Source organism: Lytechinus variegatus, chromosome 5 (assembly GCF_018143015.1).
Source record: "Lytechinus variegatus isolate NC3 chromosome 5, Lvar_3.0, whole genome shotgun sequence".
Classification (NCBI taxonomy): Eukaryota; Metazoa; Echinodermata; class Echinoidea; order Temnopleuroida; family Toxopneustidae; genus Lytechinus; species Lytechinus variegatus.
The window spans coordinates 1,510,563-1,533,696 of NC_054744.1; the positions used below are offsets into that span (position 1 = coordinate 1,510,563).

Here is a 23,134-nt window from a genome sequence, read left to right on the forward strand (position 1 = left end):
CGATGGCGGCGGCGTCAACATTGAGTTTCTGAAATGTCATCATAACTTAGAAAAGTATATGGACCTAGTGCATGAAATTTGGACATAAAGGTAATCAAGTATCACTGAACATTGTGTGAATGGTTCCGGTCACATGACCAAGGTCAAAGGTCATGTAGGGTCAATGAACTATGACCAAGTTGGGTGTATCTGTTGAATTACCATCATAACTTCGAAAGTTTATGGATCTGATTCATATAACTTGGATATAAGAGTAATCAAGTATCACTGAACATGTTTTGCGAGTTTCAGGTAACATGACCAAGGTCATTTAAGGTCAATGAACTTTTGCTAAGTTGGGGGTATTTGTTGAAATACCATCATAACTTCGAAAGTGATTTTTAAATCTTGGAACATAATAGTAATCGAGTATCACTGAACATCGTGTGCAAGTTTTCGGTCACATGATGAAGGTCAAAGCCTGAGACTGAAAACCTACCAGACTGATAGTCTGTGAGACTGACAGCCTAAGACACTGAAAACCCACCAGGCTGACAGTCCGCGAGACCGACAGCCTACGATACTGACGACCCACCTGACCGATAGCCCGCAAAGCCTGGGAGCGTAGGAGACTGGCAACCTTCCAGACCAACAGCCCACAAATCAGACAGCCATACGGCTTACAAGATCGACACTGTCAAAGACACCGTCCTACTACTGTCCTAAAACTAGTTTCCTGGGAACTAGTACGTGTGATGAGAACAGTCAAAGTGGTCTTTGAAGCGATCTTCCAAACTGGTTCAGAAAACCACCTTGCCATGTAGTTTTGAAGATCGCTTTGCCTTGTTAAACTGGTTTTAGCATAAGTGAGGAAATGACCATTCTTCGGGAAACAATCTTTAAACATTTCAAGCGTGCTGCTCCACACACTGTGTGTGGAATGCCTACGCTGCGGTTTCAAATTTTGCGCAAAACATGTCACCCCACTGAGAGTGTTCGCAAAGCAACAAGACCACTATACAAAAAGTGGTTTTGAAAACCAATTTCGGGTGATCGAATGGGAACGCCAGCAATGCAATCTTCCACACTGGTTTACTGAACCGGTTTCCAGTAAACCAGTTTTAGAAAGAATAATGAGAACGGTGTTTTATAGGCCAATGAGATAGACAATGAACAAAAAAAGCCCATGAATCTAATAGCCTACAAGAGATATTAAGCAATAAAGGTCCATCAGACAGACATTAGATAAAAACCGACAGAATAAACAGCACCATCTTGTCTTGTTATCAATTTAACTAATCGTACCTTTCAGAATTTTCAGTTTTCATTTCGGTTTGGTAGGCTTCTTTTGTGTGGTGTTTATCTCGATTCGGGGGGGGGGGGGGTTACTCAGTAAAATGTATGATGCTTATGTGCCATGGTCGAGATCCCCATTTTGAGTCTAAATTTCTGTTCCTGAGCATTACCAATTTAGAAAGCCATAGAAATTCCTATTTTTCCCCCGTTCCAGAGACCCTCAAGTTTTCCAGCGCACGCCCATCATGAACTACTCAGCCGGTCGAGGAGGTGAGCTCGATCAACGAAGAGTCATTTGAGTTTCGGAGACCCCCATTTTCTATGTGTTTAGTTCCGATGCAATTCATTTTCAGCAATGGTTGGTTCCAGGGCCATCCAGAGACCACCATTTATAAGAATATTTATATTTTGTCTATTGTCAATCTCGTGGGTTAAGGCTTAGACCCAAGTAATTGACAACAAGTTGGTCTTGAGACAAGTCCAGCGAAAGTTTTCAGTACTTCAGACCATGTTAGTGTGTCTGGGGATTGTACCAAGAAACAGTCTAAAGGGTTATCTTTGATTTACTTCTTTTTTTTTTCCATAGACACGATAGACAACATGGGTGACCGGTTGAAGCCTGGTCATTGGGACCCAAAGAAGGTAAGTTTTATTACTATCATGAAGAATCAACATCTTTTTCTCTTGAATTGAATCTATGAATGATTATTCTTGATTTATTTTCTGCACATATATTTAGTACACATTGGAATGACCACCATTGAACACATGGTCTTCCATCCAAGTACTGATCAAACTCTATACCAATTGACTTTTGCAGTAACTTAGTGCTTCACTTTGCCATGTTGCAAAACTTCTGCACTCCTTAAGCCCCTTTTACAGTCTTCACGGGACCAACACGGATCATCACGGATTGTCAATCCGGGGTCATCCCTGTACAATCCGGGATTACTTTGTACACACCGGCTACTCATCCGGCACCATCCTTGATGTAGCGGCATATCCGGGAGAATAATTAAACATGTTCAATTTTTCATCCCTGAGTACACAGACAGATAATCATCAGTGTTTATCATCGTAGCCACCTTGTATATCCGTGTAGCTACCACTATCCGGGAGGCTCCTTGTAAGAACCGGGCGCTCCTTGTTAATACCGGCTTTATCCAGGGTCAAAAATTTTCCATTGTTTGCGCACATAAACAATAGTCCGTGTTCATGGCCATGTCTGTGTATGGTTCAGACGTTGCCAAGATGAAAGAAACTTCGATCTTGGCCAAAGCTCTAGAGATATCCCAGTAGAGACCATAAAGTTCTGTGTAACATCCGTGTATTCCGTGTTGATTCCGGGTAACTTGTCAAGCAGGTCCCTAGTGCTACCTTGTCTATCCTTGTAAAAACCGCACTTTTTTGTTCACTTCCGTGTAAATACCCAGTTAAATACGTATTGACTCCGGCAATGGTTGAAAAATACCAATTTGGCACCCCGGAGTACCACCGACTGAGATTCATGATGATCTGTTTTGCATCCTTGAAGGTGTAAAAGGGGCTTTAGTGTGGAGGCCAGTGTGTGGTCCACCGCAGAGGCTGTGCTGAATAAGTCAATTCTTATATTCACAATGTGTGGATTCAGTAATCATAGCATGTTTGTGGCCATGCTCACTACACATAAATAACAATGATCACTATGGCAGTTGATGATCCTTAAATTTGCCTTAAAAGTGCTGCAAACGATGTACAGTGTATGAGGCTTGGACAGACTCGATCATATAACCATGCTGTGAATATTCTTGTAGCAATGTGTTGAAATTTATTTCTTCCTCCAATTCCAGCGCCTATTCATAAATTAATGTACTAATATGAATATCTAAACAATATTCCAAAGAATTCATATTTCTCTGAACAAGACTCTTCAAAAGAATATCTTACATTAGTATAGATATTTTATTAGAAAAAGCATTATTTTGGACACAAAGAAATAAATAAGAAAGTTATGAAATTTTAAAGTTTCACTTATTTTTCACAAAATAGTGATATACACAACTCAGTGACATGCAAATGAGACAGACAATGTCCCTCACTCACTATTTCTTTTGTTTTTATTGTTTGAATTATACAATATTTCAGTCTTTACATATTTGACAATGAGGCACAACTTGACTGACCCATATAGTATTAAACAATACTAATTCAACATGTTCAGGGTGGAATTAATTGTTGTTTCTCTTGACAATGAAGAGGAAATCAGAATATTTCATATAATAAAATACAAAAGAAATAGTGAGTGATGATGTCATCAGTCTCCCCATTTGCATACCAACCAGGATGTACATATAGCTGTTTTGTGAAATTAAGCGAAACTTTTAAATGTCATAACTGTCTTATTTTGCATCCGATTTTGATGAAATTTTTAGTATTATGCTTGTTGGATTTTTCTCTTTTTATTCAAATCAGCTTTTGTTGGAGTGGACTTGTCCTTTAATTATATGCCATCACTGTTCATGTATTCCTATAAAAGTCAACAATTCTGTCAGATATATGCCTAAATATTTCCAGAGAGACATTCTTGTTTTGAATGCGTCCTCATTCTGATCTGAACTCTTGTCATTTATCCATCCTTCCTTCCTTCGCCTTCAAAAGGATAAGTGAGAGGGATCATTTTTTTTCTCTCCAGGGCAGCTTATATCTCATTGCATATTCACAACCAGTACTATTAACAAGGATTTCTCCATGCATAACACTCCAAGAAAACATTTCATTCCATCTCTATACTTTAGACAACAACATGACATCTATCCAATGAAAGGGATTTTTTTTACAATTGATTTTTATTATCCAGAGTTAGCCCTTGATTTTATTATATTGGGTCAGATGCATAAAAATTTAAGTAGCAATTGCTTTTGCTTGATTCATCATGTCTAAGGAAAAGATGTTACAGGAGAGCAGTATTTTGCACTGCCACACTTTGCATTTGAGTCCCGCTTTTGTTCTGTGATTCGTGTTCGCACAAGCGTGACATTGCTATTGTTCAAACAACTAGCAATTGCTTTTTGAAGGCAAGGAAAGGGTTAAGCATGAGCAAAGGGTTGTACATACAAAATAAAGTCATTTCTAAGGCATGTTCTTTTGCTTGGCTAGCTATTGCTACTTTTTATGCATCTGACTCAATGTCTAAGGAAAAAATGTTACATAAGAGAAGCGGTATTATATCTTTCACTGCCATGTCAGGAACCCCTTTGCATATGAGTCCTACCTTCTGTGAGTGGTGTTCACACCAGTGTGATGTCGCTATTGTTCAAACAGCTAGCATTTGCTTTTTGAAGGCAGGGAAAGGGTTAAGCAATTGCTTGGGTTTTGTCAAGCTCCGTTAGAGCAGCTTTAGCATTTGCTTAATAAAGGCATTCACGTTTTGTAATCATATTTATAAATGTGAAAGAGAACCCCATGGCAAGGCTCCACATTAACTTTTTTTGGTGGTGGCCCATTCGGGCCACCAAAACCTTCAAATAATTTTTTTTGATGGCCCACTAATAAAGTTTGGTGGCCCGAAAAATATAAAGAAAAACATTAATTAAAAATGAATAAAACAAACTGAAATATATTCTGCAATCACTAACACGTACCACTATTCTTTGCACATCTTGTATATAAATCGTGCTTGCTGTTATTTTACTTTGCATAAAACAAAACAAAAAGTGAAGAAAGAAAAAAACAAAGAACAGGTCATAAAAAAAATTGTGAGAAAAACAGAAGAAAATTTAAGAAAAATAAATAAAACAAAATTATCAAAAAATGGGGAAAATTATTATTATTCAGTAGAAACATGTTCTTTAATCAGGTATTTTAAATGGGAAGGGGTATAAATGGTTTAATCACTGAAAAAAAATGAAAGAAAAAAATAAAATGGCAAAAGTTATCTGGAAAAAACAGTGAGACAATTCCTTCCATATATTTGACAAAATGATGGAAAAAAAATCACATGTCATATCAATGAAATGCATTCCCAAAGTATTTACTTCCTTAAGAATGGTTTAAGAAGTCATTTGTAAACAAGAAAGAAAGAGCGGCCTATTTATTTTTGGCTCAAAGAGACACAGCTTCGAAATAAACCAAATATCAACATACATACAAATGCACATATGGGACTGTGATGTACTCACCTATGTGTATTAATGCATTTGGAAATCGGTCTTTTTGAGTCAAAAGAGAGGTCATAATTCCTCCTTTTAATGCTTGCAATTAATCAGGTTTCAGTAATATGGACTGTAGAAGGGCATTTCATTGGTGTAAAATGTGACTTTGACGTAGATTTCCAAAGTTCTGGGGAAGATTTCTTAGCAGTAACATTTCGTATCGCAGCTCCCTGGGTCTGAATAGTCTGCTCGTGCACAGCTAGCTGCATTGGTTTCATGCATGCAAAGCTCAGCCAGACAGCCGGCGTGGCCGGCTGAATAATAGGTACTGTATGCTAGCGGTAGGCCTACATACTGTCATGACTATGCACTCTTTGTGTGTGTGTAGATTAACAAAAAAGGCGCATGACGAATTGGCTTGCAATTTTAACTGTAGAAGGTTGATAAATGCATGCAAAATCGGGAGAAAAATTGCGCTACTTTGAAAATTATTGGTTGCCCGATTCGGGCCACCAAAACTTAACATTTTTTCAATAATGGTTGCCCGAGATGAATTTTTGGTGGCCCCGGGCCACCGCTAATGTCGAGCCTTGCCCAAGGTGTACAGTAGCGTATATGAACATCTTTTCTTCCTAGTAATTGCAAACATAATGTCAAGTATAACAATTTATTAATTAGAAACAAGTTTGAGGAATAGTTAGACACCACGTCTAAGAAATTTTTTACTTGAGAGAAGCGATCTATTTTGCACTGACATGTTAGGAAACCTTTGCATATGGGTCTCACCTTTGTTCGATGAGTCGTGTTTGCACCAGCAATTACTTGCTGAAGACAAAAAAAGGTTTAAGCACAAGCAAAAGGTATATGAAATAAAGCAATTGCAGAGGAATGATTGCTTGGCTAGCAATTGCTTGCCACCAATATGCATCTGACCTTTTGTTTGAACTAGTAAGAATTTTCTTAACCCCCGCGCATGTTTCTTAGGGATATTATAATATGCCTTATTTTTATTGGCCTTATTAGTAACTATAAACCAAATGTTAACTCCATTTCTAGGTAAGATATTTCAAGAACAACATAATATCGATTTAAAATATTGACTCAGATTAAACAATTTAAGAATACTTTCTTTTGATCTCAAAGAATGAGACTTTCAGATTATTATTTTTGAATTAGGATTCATATGTTTATACCACTTTCAGGTATCGGAATGGATTTTTTTTTTAAATCTTATCTTAATGTGACGATTAATTTTTCATAGCTCACAACAATAAATGGTGGCAGCAGTGGGATGTTTTTAGGAGCTACTCAAGGATTTATCATGTCAGCTACGCAAAGATAATTAATGTAGTACTAGAAACAGTCACCAGTCGTGTGCAAATATAGGAAACCTACAAACAACTTTAAATGAAAAAAACCCACCTGGTTGGATTTATCATGAGTGCATCGATCATCTTGTGCTCATTGAATCTATAAATAAACATTACACTAATAAATGTAAACCATTGATTTGTGTTTTAAACCCAGGGCCATCAGTCGCTTCAATCCAGACCTAGGTCATGTGAGGTACCTGGTATTAAGTAAGTTTTTTCTTCATGCATTTCTAACCTACAATTTCTTAAGTTCAGGGATCATACTATTAATACTATACATAGATATTATGCCTGGGAATGTTTTTCAAGTGATTGGGGAAAAAAATATGAATAGTTCTTCTTTGAATATCTTCCAATTTCAATACTGATGTTAGTATATAAGATATGTTGCCAGTCATGACAAAGTATATTCATTAGGTCTACACAAAAACTTTTATATCACAGAAAATATGTAAACTCAAAAACCTTATCCTTTCAAAGTATTTGAGGCATTGTCTAATTTTAGTTATATCAAATTAACTATAAATCTTTTCCAAAGAGGAGTCATTACAACAATACTTCAATAATATTTGTTTCTTATTTTTCTCTCTCTCTTTTAGTATTTGTCCATCAGCGGAGCAACCATCGGAGGCAAGCAACCCGATACCTATTTCAAGTAACACCGGATCTTTACCAGACCTTACCAACCTTCACATCCCCTCTCCGCTCCCAACGCCTTTAGATCCTGAGGATCAGGCGTATAATCACAGCGGTAGTGCCACAAACCTCTCACAAAGCATGCCATCGGGAGGCCATCTTGGTGTCGTTGGTAACCATACATTACCACAGGTGAGTTGAAGGATGTGCTTATACTTGAAATGTGAAATTTGTTAGAACCTGCTAAAATTGTACAATCTGGATAGGAAGGTGTTAGATAAGGAATTAAGAGAGCCAACATTGCGTATCATCATAGATGACATGTGCAAGCTGTCAAATTATAGGTCTTGTTGCTCACTTGTGCATTTTTACGGTTTATTTCAAATTCGTCTAATTTGCCAACTTGTCTACTACTATCATATGGTCTACCACCAGTTCATCCATTATCCACATGGTCTAATTGCCAATTCATCCACTCACGATTTCGTATAATAACCAGTTGGTCCAATTGCCATTTAGGCCATAAACCATTTGGTCTAATTCGATAAGTGTTAATTGGGCAAAATGGATAAAAAGAAAGTGGGTATTAGACCAACTGGTTTTAAACGAAATGGTCATAGACGAACTTGTGATTAGACGAAGTGATGATTGGACCAGATGGTTGTTAGACAAAACGTTGATGGACAGAATAACATAAGAGTTGGTGGTGAGTTGACGAGTTACCAGTAGACAAATTGGTATTTTACCCATTTTTGCTACCATATGAATTGTGTTTGATGGGTACATGTTTCAAATCACCTTTCCTATCTCAACCCCACCCATTAATGGATTTGCAACATACCCATTCTGTCTCCTGTTGTGGTTGGTTTATCGTGACAAACCTCTTTCACTTGTGCCAAGATCTGAGGGCATTTGTGGTATACATGAGTCAGTCCAAAGCTGTTCATTTGATGCATGGCTTGTTCTGCTAATCTACGCAAGTTAAAGCTCCATTTTGAATCTTGGTAAATTTCCTGAAAGTATGTGTCACTCTTCTAGTTCATTGCTACATTATATAAATGCATTTGTTCTAAAAATGTGGATGACATGAACTAAAATAAAAGCATGTTTCATTAGACGTATTTCATGATTTTTACAGGAACAGTTATGTAGTATTTTTTATGCCTGATAAAAATAAAGTTAGTGTATCCAGGTATTTTGGGGTTTGTTATATAAATATGTTTCTCAATTATGGAATGGGCTGAAATTTTTAGGTAGGCCCCTATTATCTTTGTGTGAGGTTTTCTGATATTTGATTACTAACTTTGTAAAATAAGTGCTGAAATGTCCTTTCAAGAACTAATATAGTGAAGGAAAAAAATCAAATTCACATTTGTACAAAGAATAAATGGCTATGAGAAAGATTGGAATTGGATAAGATTAGAATGTTAGGTGGTATGCATATATAATTCACTTTAACAAAGCCTTAAACAGGCTTAATGGTGCAATTCATTAGTACCATTAGTTCCTTTTAAAAATCAATGAAACATAATATGTTTGATAAAAAAAAAATTGTTAAATAAGCCAAAAGATCACTTTGGTCAGCCAAAATATATTTCATCCGGGTCTTTCTACTGCCAAGATTTTGGCTTGGCAAAGGTTTCTCACCACCATCATAATTTGGGCGGGCTAAAACACATTGTGTCATGTATGTGTGATCTTGGATTTAGGTTTCCAAAATGCTTGTGCCCTTTCCCACCATATTAAGTCTGGTCCTGGTCTAACATGAAACACATTGCATATGGTCCATATTCTGGACCAGTCCTAATGATCTTGATGGAAAACGGTTAATAAATCACAATGTGCAATCTAACATGGTCGAAATCAGGGAAAATTATTTTACTTTTTTCCAGTCAGGGAAAAATCAGATAAATTTGATAGCAAACACCTCAAATCAAGGAAAAATGCCTCAAATGAGGGAAAAATCAGGGAATTGTTATCATCTCAAAAGTTGAAAGCACGGTAGTCAGTCTGACTCTTATATTTTGTTGCATATCAATCTCTTTCTGTATAAGGTGAGGAAAGGGTGGCTGTATGGGGAGAAGGGAGGCCATTACATACTAGTACCAACTTAGTTTTACATTATTGTTTTTATACTGAAAATACATGTAATTCACGGCAACAACTTAGAAAACATGCGAACCTGGGAATGGGTTTGAATAATTATTAGAAATTTTTAAACTTCAGGGAAAAAGCAGGGAATTTTGTTTTCTTGAAAAGCTGGGAACCCTGTCACTGATGAGCATTCTTGTTTGTGTATCAGGTTACTACACACAGTCCACAGGTCAGTCCTCAGATGAGCCCTCAACCCCAAAGAAGACAAGTGATGAGTAATCCGGGTAGTCCTGTTGTCCTTAATCAAAGAAGACATTTAGCACCTAGTCCACAGGTATGGAGCATTCTTACCAAAAGCCCATCCCCGCACTAACTAAATCACTAGTCCACAGCGATGCAGCATTCTAAACCAACATCCATTCCCACACTAACTAAGTCACCTAGTCCACAGCGACGCAGCATTTTTACCAAAAGCCCATCTCACAAACTAAAGAAATCACTTAATCCACAGGGATGTATAGCACTGTAACCAAAATCTCATCCAATACTAACTCTTGATTAAGTTAACAAGTTGCAAGTTATGGTAACAGGGAGATAATAGAGGAAAATATTACAGCAACTATTGTAGGAAGAGATGAAATGGTGTTTATTTTGCAACATGATATAGAAAGTTGGAGTTATAGCCTGGAGGGGTTTCAAGAAGTGTATGAGTAGAAGTTTTGATGGAAATGTCAATTTTGATTGACCATCTTTTTAACAGGGTATCCCATTAGACCAGACCCCTAGCATAGTAGTTGATCATCATCAAGAGCAACCTAATCACCATTCACAACAGCAAGTTACGCAGGTAGCCCAACAGGTTGCCCAGCAACAACAGCAGCAACAACAACAACAGCAGCAGCAATCACAACAACAACAAATGGCAAACCAAGGTAATATATTCCATCAACAACAATCACAGCAACAGCAGCAACAACAACAGCAATCCCAACAGCAGCCACATCATCATTCAAATCCAGCGAGTCCGCAGCACAACGTTCCTCCTAGCCTCACATTAGACATGTCACAAATGGTAAGTCACCAACTACAATTTCAAACATGTATTTGAAAATGCAGGTTTAAAATTTGTCAGCATTTTTACGTGCTTTCAAAGACACCAGATCAATTATTCAAACCATTTTTTTTCACAATTTGAAATTATTTATGAAGCACAGGTATGCATTTTAGAAACTTTTTATTTTTAAGAAAAAAAAGTGATTTAGATCACTTCGTAAACCACGAGTATCTTGCGCATAGACTTTAGTGACATAGTTGCAGTTTGTAAAATAATTTACTGCATACATCAGCATCCAGGTCTTTTTTCTGCGGACCATTCCAGAGGGTTGTTCTGGAGAACTGGTGCTGTAGTGAGAGAATGGTTTATGCCACTCTTGAAATCCAAGGAGGGGGTTGTGCCGGTTCATGTGAAATTAAGATATGCACCTATTCTTTAGATATCAAGAACTTTGATCTGAAATTTGGTAATTCTGTATAGATAATGATGGGCTTTTAGATTATGCAATAAAAAAACTATGTTTACACTGGATTATAAAAATCACTGATGAAGTTTGACCCAAAGTATTACCATAATTGCTCAGATTTTTATTGTAATTTGTTGTAAATGTCATTTTATTTCATTAGACTTAACTTCCATTTAATCTCAACAGCATGTGTTTACCAAGTATAAAAACCAAAAGACATCACCCCCCCCCCAAAAAAAAATAGTTGGGTCTCCTTTTAAGAGCTTTTATTTGATATGATAAAAAAGAAGTAATTCTAGAGTGTACAAAAGAGGAAGGAAGTACATGTAGTAGGCTATTCACATGTGGTGCTTGTAAAACAATAATACAAACAGTCAGTTTCATCATTGAGGTTGATATTTGATGAACAGTCTTTCTGAATAAATTTCGAAAATTAATGTTTTGAGATAGTACATGTAGATAGGAAGTTGTTTTGGTTTTGACTCTACCCAAAATGTAATAAATGATAAGTGATTATGAAGAACAGGAAACAAGCGATGTTGACTTTCATTTCTCATTTAATTCAAGGACATGTATACCTCAGTAGTTTACAAACAGTTTGAATTTGAGATTCATTTCCTATACTAATTAAACAAGAATGGACAACATTGAATTTTTTAAGGATATAAAGAAAAAAACCTTCATAACAATTATGCTATTGACTAGGTATTGACATATAAGGGCTATATTACTTAATATAGTTGTTAATGTACTTCGAGTGACCATCCACCTTTGAATTAAGATAAATGCACATAAAAGGCTCAACGGTCCTTCCTGATGAGTCTTAACTACATTTAGTTCTTCTTTTGGGAGGTATCCTGGGGTGTGTATTACAAAGGCTAATGATCAATAATACATATATATATGTTTGATGTATTGCACATAGTTATCAATGTAATTGATCATAAAAATCTGCCTTATAATGATTTGTTCTGCTTTGTGATACCTGCCCTTTGAAACACATCCTCTTAACATAAGATTCGCTGAGTATATTTCACTAAACTTGTTTTTATTTTTCATCCAGCTAATTTATCTCACATGCAGCTTTCACATGAACTTTTTTAAATATTTGGTTTTCATCTCTCCTCTTCTATGCATTTCTGCATTCTTAAAATAATATTTTTATGACTTGCTTGGACTAACATCGCATAACACAACATGATCCTATTTTATTAACTCCTGTTGTCAAATACTTTGTATTATTTTTCAATGATAAGAAATTATTGTATAGCAGTGAGATTTGGTAATAAATTCACTTCAAATTGAAATTAAGATTGTAATATTATTGGTATTAATGATGTATATGTTCCTTGTCTTTTTAGGCTGTATTACAGGCTCAGATGCAGCATTATAGAGACAAAGGACAGTTTATGGGTTCTAACGTATCCTGTTCCTCACCGACTTCACCTGTATCCAATCCTAACAATTCTCCTCTACCATCTCCTGGTGGCTCCATGCCAGTTGGATCTTGTTCTCCTGGCTCCACATCACCGGTTCCAGGTAACATGGGTTTATTCAGTGATGCTTATTACCAACAGCAGCAGACCAATGCTCTACAGTACAAGTTTGAGCAGTTCAACATGATGCAGAACTCAGAACAGAAGCAGAGAACGACGTCAACGCCGACGTCACCGACGTTTGTTCTCTCGCAGAATGAACACGACATGCAATCGGGTTTGGTGAGTTTACTTCACATTTTTATCATGACCCAAGTCTTTTGGTCTTCATATGAATGAGTAAAGAAGTAGAAAAACACAGTAATTTCAATGATTAAAGACAGCCTAATTGTCTACCTTTGAAGTATATTGTCAGTTTTAGTAAATGCCCATATTGAGTACTTGTTATTTAAAAAAAAATGAGATGATAAAGTATTTATGGTGGCAGTGGTGGGATAATATCACAATGGATTAATAATGAATATGATTTCATCAACAGGGTTTCAACCCAGCCTGTGATGTCAAGCCAAGTACTCTATATCAGAGATATACTGCAAGATAAATCAAGATTATTTTTTGTAGTACTGTTACCCAAATAACCTGTTATTGTAATTTCTCAATGTTCATGTATTTTATGCTTTCATTTTCAATTCAGAATAAAGAGTATGGTTTTATCTGAAGAGATGTTGAGTAGTCATGCTAGTTACTCAAACAACATGAAGATTTACAGAGGTTTGAGAAATTCAGCTTTTGGGCAAACTTTCATTCCCTTGCTTATTTCCTGACTGCTTGATGATATAATACTATACCATAATCATAAATAGAATATCTTTCCTGTCTGAGATGTGTGTGTGGGTGTGTGTATGATATTGTCTAATCTTTTGTCTTACAGGGTCTTTCATATGGTGCTGTGTACAGCCACAATCTAGGGGGTAGCCAAGAATTAATTCATCATGGGAGACCACCTCCATCTTATCAGCAAACTCTTATGCAAATCCCTCAACACTCGCATCCCAGCAATATTCCAGATATTATATTCACAGGTAAAAAGCACAAAACAACTTCATACAGATCTCGCAATTTCTTTAATTTTTTTTCTCAGGATGTAAAGAGCCAGGGATCATCATGTAATGTGTCAACTTCTTATGAAAAGCCATAGCAAATAATTATCACAACACAATGTTGTGTACCAAAATATAAAAAGAAATACCATGTGGTTATAATTGTTTGCATGGTCAGCCCCCTCCCCCTTTCCCCTATCTTTCATCATTTTCGTAAAAAAAACATGTTGAGATATACGTTTGTTTCATTGTTCTGCAAGGGCAGTGTGCATTTTGTTGTAGAATATAGCTTGGGGGATATGGTTTGGAGTATCAAAGAATACCATTTTTAATTCCCAGAGGCTGATACATCCATCTTACTGTCACAGGTAATTAAAACAAGGAAAATATATTTGAATTCTCAGTTGACCACTTGAAATCAGTAAGAAGGTCCTTTATGCTCAATATGACCAAATGAAGTTTATGGAAGAATAAAAAAAATAAGATACGGAGAAGTTTGAATGACTTGACCAATATTATGTTGATCATCCTGAAAAATGTATTTGACCAAATTGAAAAAGCTTGAGATGCTCCTTTTGTTATTTGTGTTTTTTTTTAAATCTTTGCCAGGTGCAGGAGAGTCACCGCCAAGACAAGAGTTAGCTCGTGAAATCAGCAACGCAATGGCAAGTGTAGACAGTAACTTTGAGCATGATCTTTTGTTTTCGACGGACTCATTGAACGTTGATCCTCTTGACCTTGAACACCTTCAGATGCTCTCAGACAATGACATAGTAGCTGACCAAGCCACAGAGGATTCTTTCAGGCAGGATCACCGGCTCTAGCCATCAACGACCCGATGAACGATCCAATCCTTCCCTCACGGGATGCCGTTCCGCTATGAGTGTCATTGTTGGGTCGCTGGTGGTGTGTCTGACAAGGAATGCGAGTGCCAGGCTCGCGTGTGTGTGCATAGAAATGACTTCATTGGTTGTATCCAAGCTACTGAGCCAGTGCTGTGATGCACAGATTGATTTATTGAGCAATGGATGCTGCAGAGCTATGGGAGAGTGCTGATTTCATTTATGATTAATAGATGCTGGTGTGTGAAAATCATCAAGGAGACATTGGATGTGCTGCTTATCCTCATACAGAAGGCGACAAAAATGGGGCAACGTGGAACGGAGCAATTCGTCACACTAACATGTTGGTACTTGTCAAGCTGTTTGGAGAAAAGAATTAATGGAAAGTTTCTTAAATCTTCAGAAGGTAGAACCCTGAAATGGATATTAAGTGATGTTGTATCTTGAATGCCATATTCTATTGTTTGTAGGAATCAATTAAGAATAAAATAACATATTTGGTAGACTGTGCGGGAAAAATACAGCTCTTTGTGATGTAAAAATATTGTCCCAAACTTAGGTACCATATGGGGGCAGGAGTTTTTCATGAAGCTGCTTGTTGAATTACGAATAGCCTTTTAGAACAACTGGAATGACATGAGAAAGCATTCTTTTATCACAATCACCTGTTTTCATTTGCAAGGCTTCAAGCTTCATCAAACCGACGTAGTTGCTGCTGCACAGCGAGGCATTAGAATGAGATCGTACTTCGGTCTCTATGTAAAGGGGGTTCTCTATTGCCGTGGGTAACCTCTGTAATCCATCTGGAGCAAGTATGGAACTTTCATTCCAATAAGAGCAACATGACCTCTAATAGCAGTCTTGCAAGTGAAAGCTTGTCACAAAACAAGTTGATTGTGACCGTTTTTTGTGCTAGATGGAATACCAAAATTATCTCTTTTTTATGTCATGGGAGTAATGAGAATTCCACGTATAATCTTTACAAACAACAACCTGCTTTAAAATGTACGGAAGCAAAAAAAGTGCCATTGACTTGACAAGATCACAAGGTATTTCATCTCGCTATGTCATCACAACAGGATACGCAGTGGATATATCTTGCCATGTCAATGTAAAAGTTTTTATCAACCATGTTGGCAAGACAACTATCTCACCATGTCAGCATACAATTACTGTTCATATGTCAACATGGCGCAACAAAATGTCTTGCCATCTCATCAAATTGATGGTACTTAAAAGCTTCCGTACAATTTAATCCAAATTATTAACAGCTTTATAAACCAGAATTCTGGTCAGACCTATCTTCAAGTTTAGTCCCAAAGTAAAATGACCATTTGGGTATACGGTAATGTAAATCAAATTCATTTTCTCAGACTAATAACATAACAGATCATCACATATACATCTTATATACTTTTATACTTTTTTGTGTGAATTTCAAAAGTGTTACTCAACTTGGTTGTAGTGTATATGATGGGATAATAAATTCTTTATAGATATTGCAAATGAACTTTTCCAATGTTTTCATCACATTTAGTTCATAATAGTGTACAACAGGTTCAACAACAATTCGGTCTGTTTGTATCGTTGGGAATACTTTCATCCGATTTTGTTGACAGAAAGAGCAGATTTCAGAGAAAGCGTCTAATAGAAGAGCCCTTTCTGTTGTGGAAAGTCCAACCGGGATCTGAGTGTGGCATTCTGATTGTAAAGAGTTTGTGATGGTCCATACTGTTTAAATCATTCTATTCAAACTCTTTGATTAATGTTTGTTTATTGTTTTGTTTATTGTGAGTATTGTATGAAACCGAAGGTTGGCGGGTAATGTTATCTATTATGTAAAGAGATGAGTGCAATTGTACATTCCAGAAGCACATGTGTAAAACATAAAAATAAGCTGTGGAAGCGATATTTCCCGACCTTGCTGCATTTTTTAGTTGATTTTTATTTGAGCTGCATTTCCAGTATTGCTACATTATCAATCAATTTCAATGTGCCACCATAAATAGATATTCACTAGTTATTAACACAACACAATCAAATGAAGGTATTTTATATATAGAGAGAAGCACTTTTAAAGTTGTATATCCTAATTCCACTTTCCTGGTTTGTTCATAAATCTCAGCATTAAGCATGTATCAATTTGATCTGATACAAATCCAATGGTTGAACTATGAAACAAGCAAGTTTAACATATTTGTTTTTATCGAATTGAAGTTGTTTTTAAGCAATCTAAGCATGGATAGTTGTTCATCGATGAAAACAAGAGATATCGACTGTGAAAATTTATCCCAGTAAATTTGAAAGAATAAAGACAATTTAAGAAAAGAAATCAAGGTGTTCTATCGTCTAATTGGGATTAAGCGATGATATCATCAGTTTACTTTTATAACACTCAAGCCTGTTTTCTGAACTTTGGTTCAATTTAAACCCTGGTTTAAAGTTGTGGTTTAACTATGGAAAGCCAATTGTGGCAAGAAGAATTTTAAAAGACTGTAGATCAATAGAACCTTTCAATGCCAGTTTGAAAGCTTGTTTATGCAAGGATAAATAAGAATGTCACGAATTGAAGGTCAAATATTTAATTTGACTGTATGATTAGTCAAGGCTCCACACTAACTTTTTTTCTTGGTGGCCCAAACAATCTACCAAAATCATCAATTTCATATTTTTGGTGGTCCTAAAACAATAGAAAACATTACAATTTATCAAAACTTTGGTAGCCCAACCAGGCCACCAAGTGTTGGCTTTTACAAAATTTTGGTGGCCCGACTCTCATTTTTGGTTGCCCCGGGCCACTGCTAATGTCGAGCCCTGGATTAGTCTTTATACTTTTTCTCTATCATATGTTTAACTGCATTGACATAGGTATATCAGTGTGTAGTCTATATAAAAGTTGGCAGGTGTGTTAGCTTAAATGACCAGAGGATAGAAATGTCATCAAAACTTTCTGCATTCAGCAACACAAAAGTATCTATTACTTGTAACTTATAGGAGACAAGCATGATCATTGTTGTATGCACACATTCAAATGCCTGACCAGTAAACCATTGAGAACTATTTAAATTTGTAATTGATCTTAAACCCCTCACACAATGCTCAGTGTTTAATCGTACAGTTGATTTTTATGATGGATTGCACATTATGATCAATGCAATCATTCATAACATCAGCCTTGTGATCAACCACAGGCTTTGTGTTAAGAGGCCCTTGAAATTTACACCCCCCCCCCACCGTAAAGATAAATATTTTGATCAGATATACCGGTATGTATTAATATACTAAATCTTCTAAAATTACTTGTTAGTTCGTGATAATTATGACAGGACTGATGCAGTTGGTGAAAGAGCAAATCATATGTCAATTCAGAAAAAAAAATGAAATGTTAAATTTTCGCTTATATTTTTCACAAAACAGTTATATGTACAACACAGTGATTTTTTTATTACCGGTACATATGAAATATAGTATATTTCATTTTTTGTAGATTTAACATTAAGGAAATGTCTTGACGAATCACAATAGGTTGCAACATTCATTTCGGCGTTCCCACTTTTTAAAACAGGGTTCAAGCCTTGTTTTACATTTTAATGAGGACAAAATTAAAAGAATATTTTATATAATAAGATACAAAAAAGTGAATTTTTATCTTCATCAGTTCCTTATTTTTAATACCAACGAGGTTGTGAAATAGCTGTTTTGTGAAATTAAAAGAAACCTTCAAACTGTCATAACTTTGTAAGTTTGCATCTGATTTTTATTAATTTATCACCATTATGCGAGTGTGATTTTCCTATTTTCATTTAAATCAACCGTTTGAATATGTAGACTTGCCCTTTAATTCTGTTTTGTTTTTGTTATCTTACCCTACCCCCTTCCCTTAAACATGTAACAGTGTTGTCTTTTCTCTTCTTTTAGAATGGAGTCTGTGCGTAAAGAATATTTTAAAGACATACCATGAGTAGAGTGAAACTATTCTTATCTAATCTCTATTGGTTTTTGCTGCAAAGAAATGTTTGTCCCAGTCAGGAATGATGCTTTGTTTTTACATGTTCGTGTATTACCCGCACAGAAATTTACAGCAACCCACTAGCAAGTCACTAATTACTTGCTAGCTAGTGACTAGCAAGCAGATGATTTGATAAGCTTGTGTTAGGCATGCTGAGAAATAATTAATCAATGTTGTCAAGACTATGTAATTTTCATTTTCAAATAAAGTGAACCATCAGCTAGTTACAAGCTTGGAGCATGCCTAGATTTCTGTCAGGGTAAGATCCATACAGATGAATGAAACAATGTGTAGTCATGCTATCAGACATCCATCCCTGAGCAATTGGGATACGTGTCACATAGAAAATTCATGGTGTTGTATTTCCGTGAACATCATTTAGAATGGTTCTCATTTATATGAGCACGCAACAATTCCCTCAATCATGCAGAATTTGAAGACATCTCAAACGAGTTATATCATGTAGAAAATGTTCCAATGTGAGCTCTAGAAAAAGCTCAAAGCTCATGCTTTCCGTTGAAATAATTTGAATAACAAACTATTACAAGCCTCTGTGTTGTAATTCATAGTATGTTTTACTGCGCTGTGATATGTCTGTCAAACACTTAGAGTCAAGCATACCGAGTGCTACAGAATTTGCAGTCTACATCTAGCTTTACATATATTTTGCCAGTCAACTAAAATTAACAAGTTATTGGTTCTGTCTTAAAACAATCTAAAAACACATTTGCACTGTAGAAACATTTGATAAGTCATTTGTAAACAAAACTTTTTTAGTAATTAATTTACTTGTAGGCATTATTTACATCACCTTTTTTTTAGAAGTTTGACACTCTACAGGTGTGTAGTAAGAAAGGGTTTTTTTTGATGGTTTGCATTAAATTTGATTGTTGGAAACTCAACCCGTCAGGGTTCTAATGAATGCCTTGCCTTTGATTATATTGATTAGATCTTAACTATAGATCAATTTGAATTTTGAGACGATATGAATACTCTATGTTAAGATGTCGGTTAGTGCCGTACTAATGGCTGACGGGCTGTAGAGAAAGAATTGAATTTTGTGTACAGAATTTTATTGTCCTGAGCAGACACCACTGACCCAAGTGATTTGGGTTGTATGTAATATAGAGAAGTTTACACATTTGTATAAAATGTACAAATCACACAACTGTATATTAATGTTCTAATTGATATATTACCATTGGCCACCTGTAATCTATTCTATAAGTTTCTTTTTTATCACAAAAGTATGTGTATAGTAATCTTAACTTGGAGGATTTGTTTGCATGAAATATCTCAAACAGATTGAGGTGGATGAGAAGAATGTCTATGGTGTGTTTTTTTTACTCTATTTAGGGCTGCTGTGTAATAGGGGTAAGACTATTGAGTTTTATTTGAGTTTCTGAATAAAAAGTAATTAATATACGGTTATGAATGGCAGAAATGAGTTGTATTGCCTCGTAATAACCAACTTCGCCTTTACAACCAGTGGATATCTTTCTTACCTAAAAAATGTAACAGGTTTTTGTATGTCAAAGTCAGAATTATTTCTTTATAAATGAAACAAAGCGATAACTCTATGCAGCTTATAAAATAGAATCATTTGAAATGGTATTCATTGGGATATTAACTAGTCGTCGGCCTTATGCCAAAAGGGCCTTAACCCGATTTTAGGGGTTCTGAATTTTTTATAATAAATTTAACACATTTCATATAAAACTTAATAACTTAACACGTTTATCGAAATTGGCTTCAAAAGCAAAAAAACGACCACAAACTTTTGATTATTAGAGAGGCCAAAACCTTTATAAACGCCATTATCTCGGAATGGCCAAAAGCAGTTAAGGCCCTTTTGGCATAAGGCCTACGTAGTGGTCTTTTTGACTACTTTTTAATCTAAATTTTAATTGTAATTGAAAGGGATTCTTTTCATTTCCTCTTTTCATGCCAATGATGTATTCAAAATTAAAGGAAGGATTGTTTTGGTTAAAGCTTATCACTGAGAATATATATATATTGCCATCAACAGATCATGCTATTTACATGTGGCAAAAGCAGTGATTTAAATGGTTTGAAATATATTTTCACATGCAACATTGATGTGATCAACACTTCATTCAGAAACTGAAATATGTCAGACAAAGGGAGCATGAAAAAAAATACACAAATACTTGAGTGTACATATCAGTGATCATATACACTTTTTGTAGTTAGATGCATAACAGAGAAGTGTACCGATGGGGTAACAAAAATCATTTATATTTTTAACTATTTCACCTACAATGAACTCATTATTCTACTCAATGTTCATGTGCATGTATATTATAGTATCTCTGTAGGAATATATTCCTATTCTATCATTCAACCTGCATTCCTTTAATTTGATTTTCCTTCTTTTTTGTAGAATGAGTTTATTTGTATTTTTTCACTGAATGTGTTGTTCATGCTGGCATGCAAACTTCTCCTCTTATTATTTCTCTAGAATGTGCAAATGAGTGATACATTTTGCCATCTCTAATCTCTTGTGTGTTATTTATTTGATTGAGATACATATAGTGTATTAGCATCCTAAAGATGAAAAAGTGCCACTTTACATCATAGTTGTATGTAAAATGGTTTGTCAATCTGCAGGGGGGGGTATCTCTGATAGAAGCTTAAAGTACATTTTCTAGTCTGTAATACTAAAATCTGACTGAGTTCACTATTAATTACATATTACAGTAAATTGATTTCAAATAAATATTTTAGATTCTTGTTATATGTCCTCATAATAATACATCATATTCCCAAATTCTGGTACAATAAAAATCTTTAATACTCTTCATTGACAGATAAGTTATTTCCTGTATACCCTGTTGACTACCATCTGTCCACTTTGCAGTGTTTTTTTTTTTTTTTGGGGGGGGTTCTTTTTTTTTTTGCCTCATTGCTATACATGTATTTCAGGATTTAAGAAAGATCTCACAGAGGAAAAGTTCAGTGAGTCCAGGTTTTTATTACCATTAGTCGATGGTAAATATGTTGTAGAAGTTTTGTATTTTGGTATTTTTTTAAGAAGTCTTTATATGATGGGCCATGATGGTTAAAGAGAAAACCATTCTTACTATTTGGAACACAATCTCCCTCCCTCAGCATAAGCTCTTTTTTTCTTCAGATTATCCATTTACTCTTTAATGTCTCCCTTTAGACACCTTACTTTCTTGGATGAAACATTTATTAGAAGTTATTTCTCATTCTGTCATCAGTATTTGCAAACATCATGTCAATTAATATGGTGGTTACTTCTCGTTATCACTATGCCTTCCAATTATTATTTTTCCATCAATGCAAAAATTGTTTTCTGCATCTAGATTATTTACTTTGTCTTTCTACTTTTTAAGTTGCTTGATTCTATGTTGCTGATTATTCAGTGTGGTATGTCAATTGTTATGAAAACAAGTGTTTCAATCGAAAATATTCTGCACATTTCTTGTCCCCTTTTATCGCGTAATTTGTTTTTCAACAGTTTTTTACCACCCATTTTTGGTGAAATGACTCAAGATTTGCAATATTGGAGCGAAAGAAAAATCGAAAAACAATTTTTCTAAATCATGCCTCCAAGCATATCAGGCATTAGCTTATTTGATTTTTCCAGGATTCTCATCAACTTCATTATTATTATCATTAATTACAGATAAAGGCCATGACAAGTATTACCAAATGCCCTTTTTCAATACCATACAAACATATTATCTTGGGAAGCCATATAATTATGATAATACTCGTAGCATAAAAGACAAAATAGATCATAATATAGTAATTTTTTTCATAATTCTTGCATGTCTTCACCATGTTGAATGTTTCATGTCAAACTCAGTTGTGTCACTTCTATTTCTTATTCACCTGCCCAGCAAGATCTCTGTATCAACTATTTTTGCTATTTCTTTTTTTCATCAAGAGTCATTTTCAGAAAATGATCTCATCCTATTTGAGCTGAATTATGAATCACATTTCTCTGTTTAAGCACTCATTGTATTTGCTCCTTTTCTCTCTGTTATCACATGATCTTAATTTGAATCTATTAGAAAATAGAAAAGTATGTGCTACAAAGACAAAACCAGATGATTAATAGTAGTTATTGTAGTATACCAGATTTTGATATGTGAGTATTGTACATTGAGATTTTTTTTCCTTTTTAAGATGTTTGCTTTATCTACATTCTATGTGTAATTAACTTTTTATGTTCTGTATAATTATATGTCTGGTATTAAATGCAAACGAGTGTAAAACTTTAATTGATTTGTGTCTCCTTTTTTTACTGTTAAGTTTGTTTGATGGGATAATGTCTGAATTTCAAGGTCAGCATTCAGTCTTTTTATAGTGACCAATAAGGGACTAGCCCCAGCTAAGTTTCTGATGAATTCAGTTTCAAATTCTAATGAATAAACATAATAATAATAGGCATCTATGTAGCACCATCTATCTAGAAATAAGCTATTCCAAGGTGCACTATTACAGGGTTTCCACAGAAATTTGAAAACAGAATTCCATGACTAAATTGCTGCTTTCCATGACTTGCTTTCTGGCACGGTTTCCAAAATCAGACACATGATTTCCTCCATAACCTCGCCTCACAGCCATCCATTCCATCCACTACCTTACTCATGACATGTACATCTACATGTATTCTGTTTCTGACCAGGGTACAGTACCATTTTCGTTTCACCAACATCAAGATTC

General features: G+C 35.3%; 1 protein-coding gene and 1 long non-coding RNA gene across 3 annotated transcripts in view; one reads left to right on the forward strand and one right to left on the reverse strand.

Moving 5' to 3' along the window:
* LOC121415032 (CREB-regulated transcription coactivator 1-like) overlaps positions 1-16,877 on the forward strand; it is a 30,453-nt gene extending 13,576 nt beyond the window's left edge. The window contains exons 3-10 of one of the 2 annotated variants that reach the window (XM_041608090.1): positions 1,862-1,917; positions 6,933-6,985; positions 7,378-7,606; positions 9,717-9,842; positions 10,269-10,580; positions 12,390-12,746; positions 13,396-13,546; positions 14,174-16,877. In XM_041608090.1, the coding sequence (XP_041464024.1) occupies positions 1,862-1,917; positions 6,933-6,985; positions 7,378-7,606; positions 9,717-9,842; positions 10,269-10,580; positions 12,390-12,746; positions 13,396-13,546; positions 14,174-14,388 (1,499 nt within the window). In that variant the 3' untranslated portion in view covers positions 14,389-16,877. The remainder of the gene's footprint in view (positions 1-1,861; positions 1,918-6,932; positions 6,986-7,377; positions 7,607-9,716; positions 9,843-10,268; positions 10,581-12,389; positions 12,747-13,395; positions 13,547-14,173) is intronic. The other variant, XM_041608091.1, reaches the window with a different exon arrangement.
* Positions 16,878-17,864: 987 nt separating this feature from the next.
* On the reverse strand, positions 17,865-22,731 carry LOC121415033. Its single transcript, XR_005969945.1, has 2 exons — positions 20,284-22,731; positions 17,865-20,045 (listed from the first exon to the last, which is right to left on the reverse strand). It is a non-coding gene; the product is annotated as an uncharacterized LOC121415033 (long non-coding RNA).
* Positions 22,732-23,134: the final 403 nt, after the last annotated feature.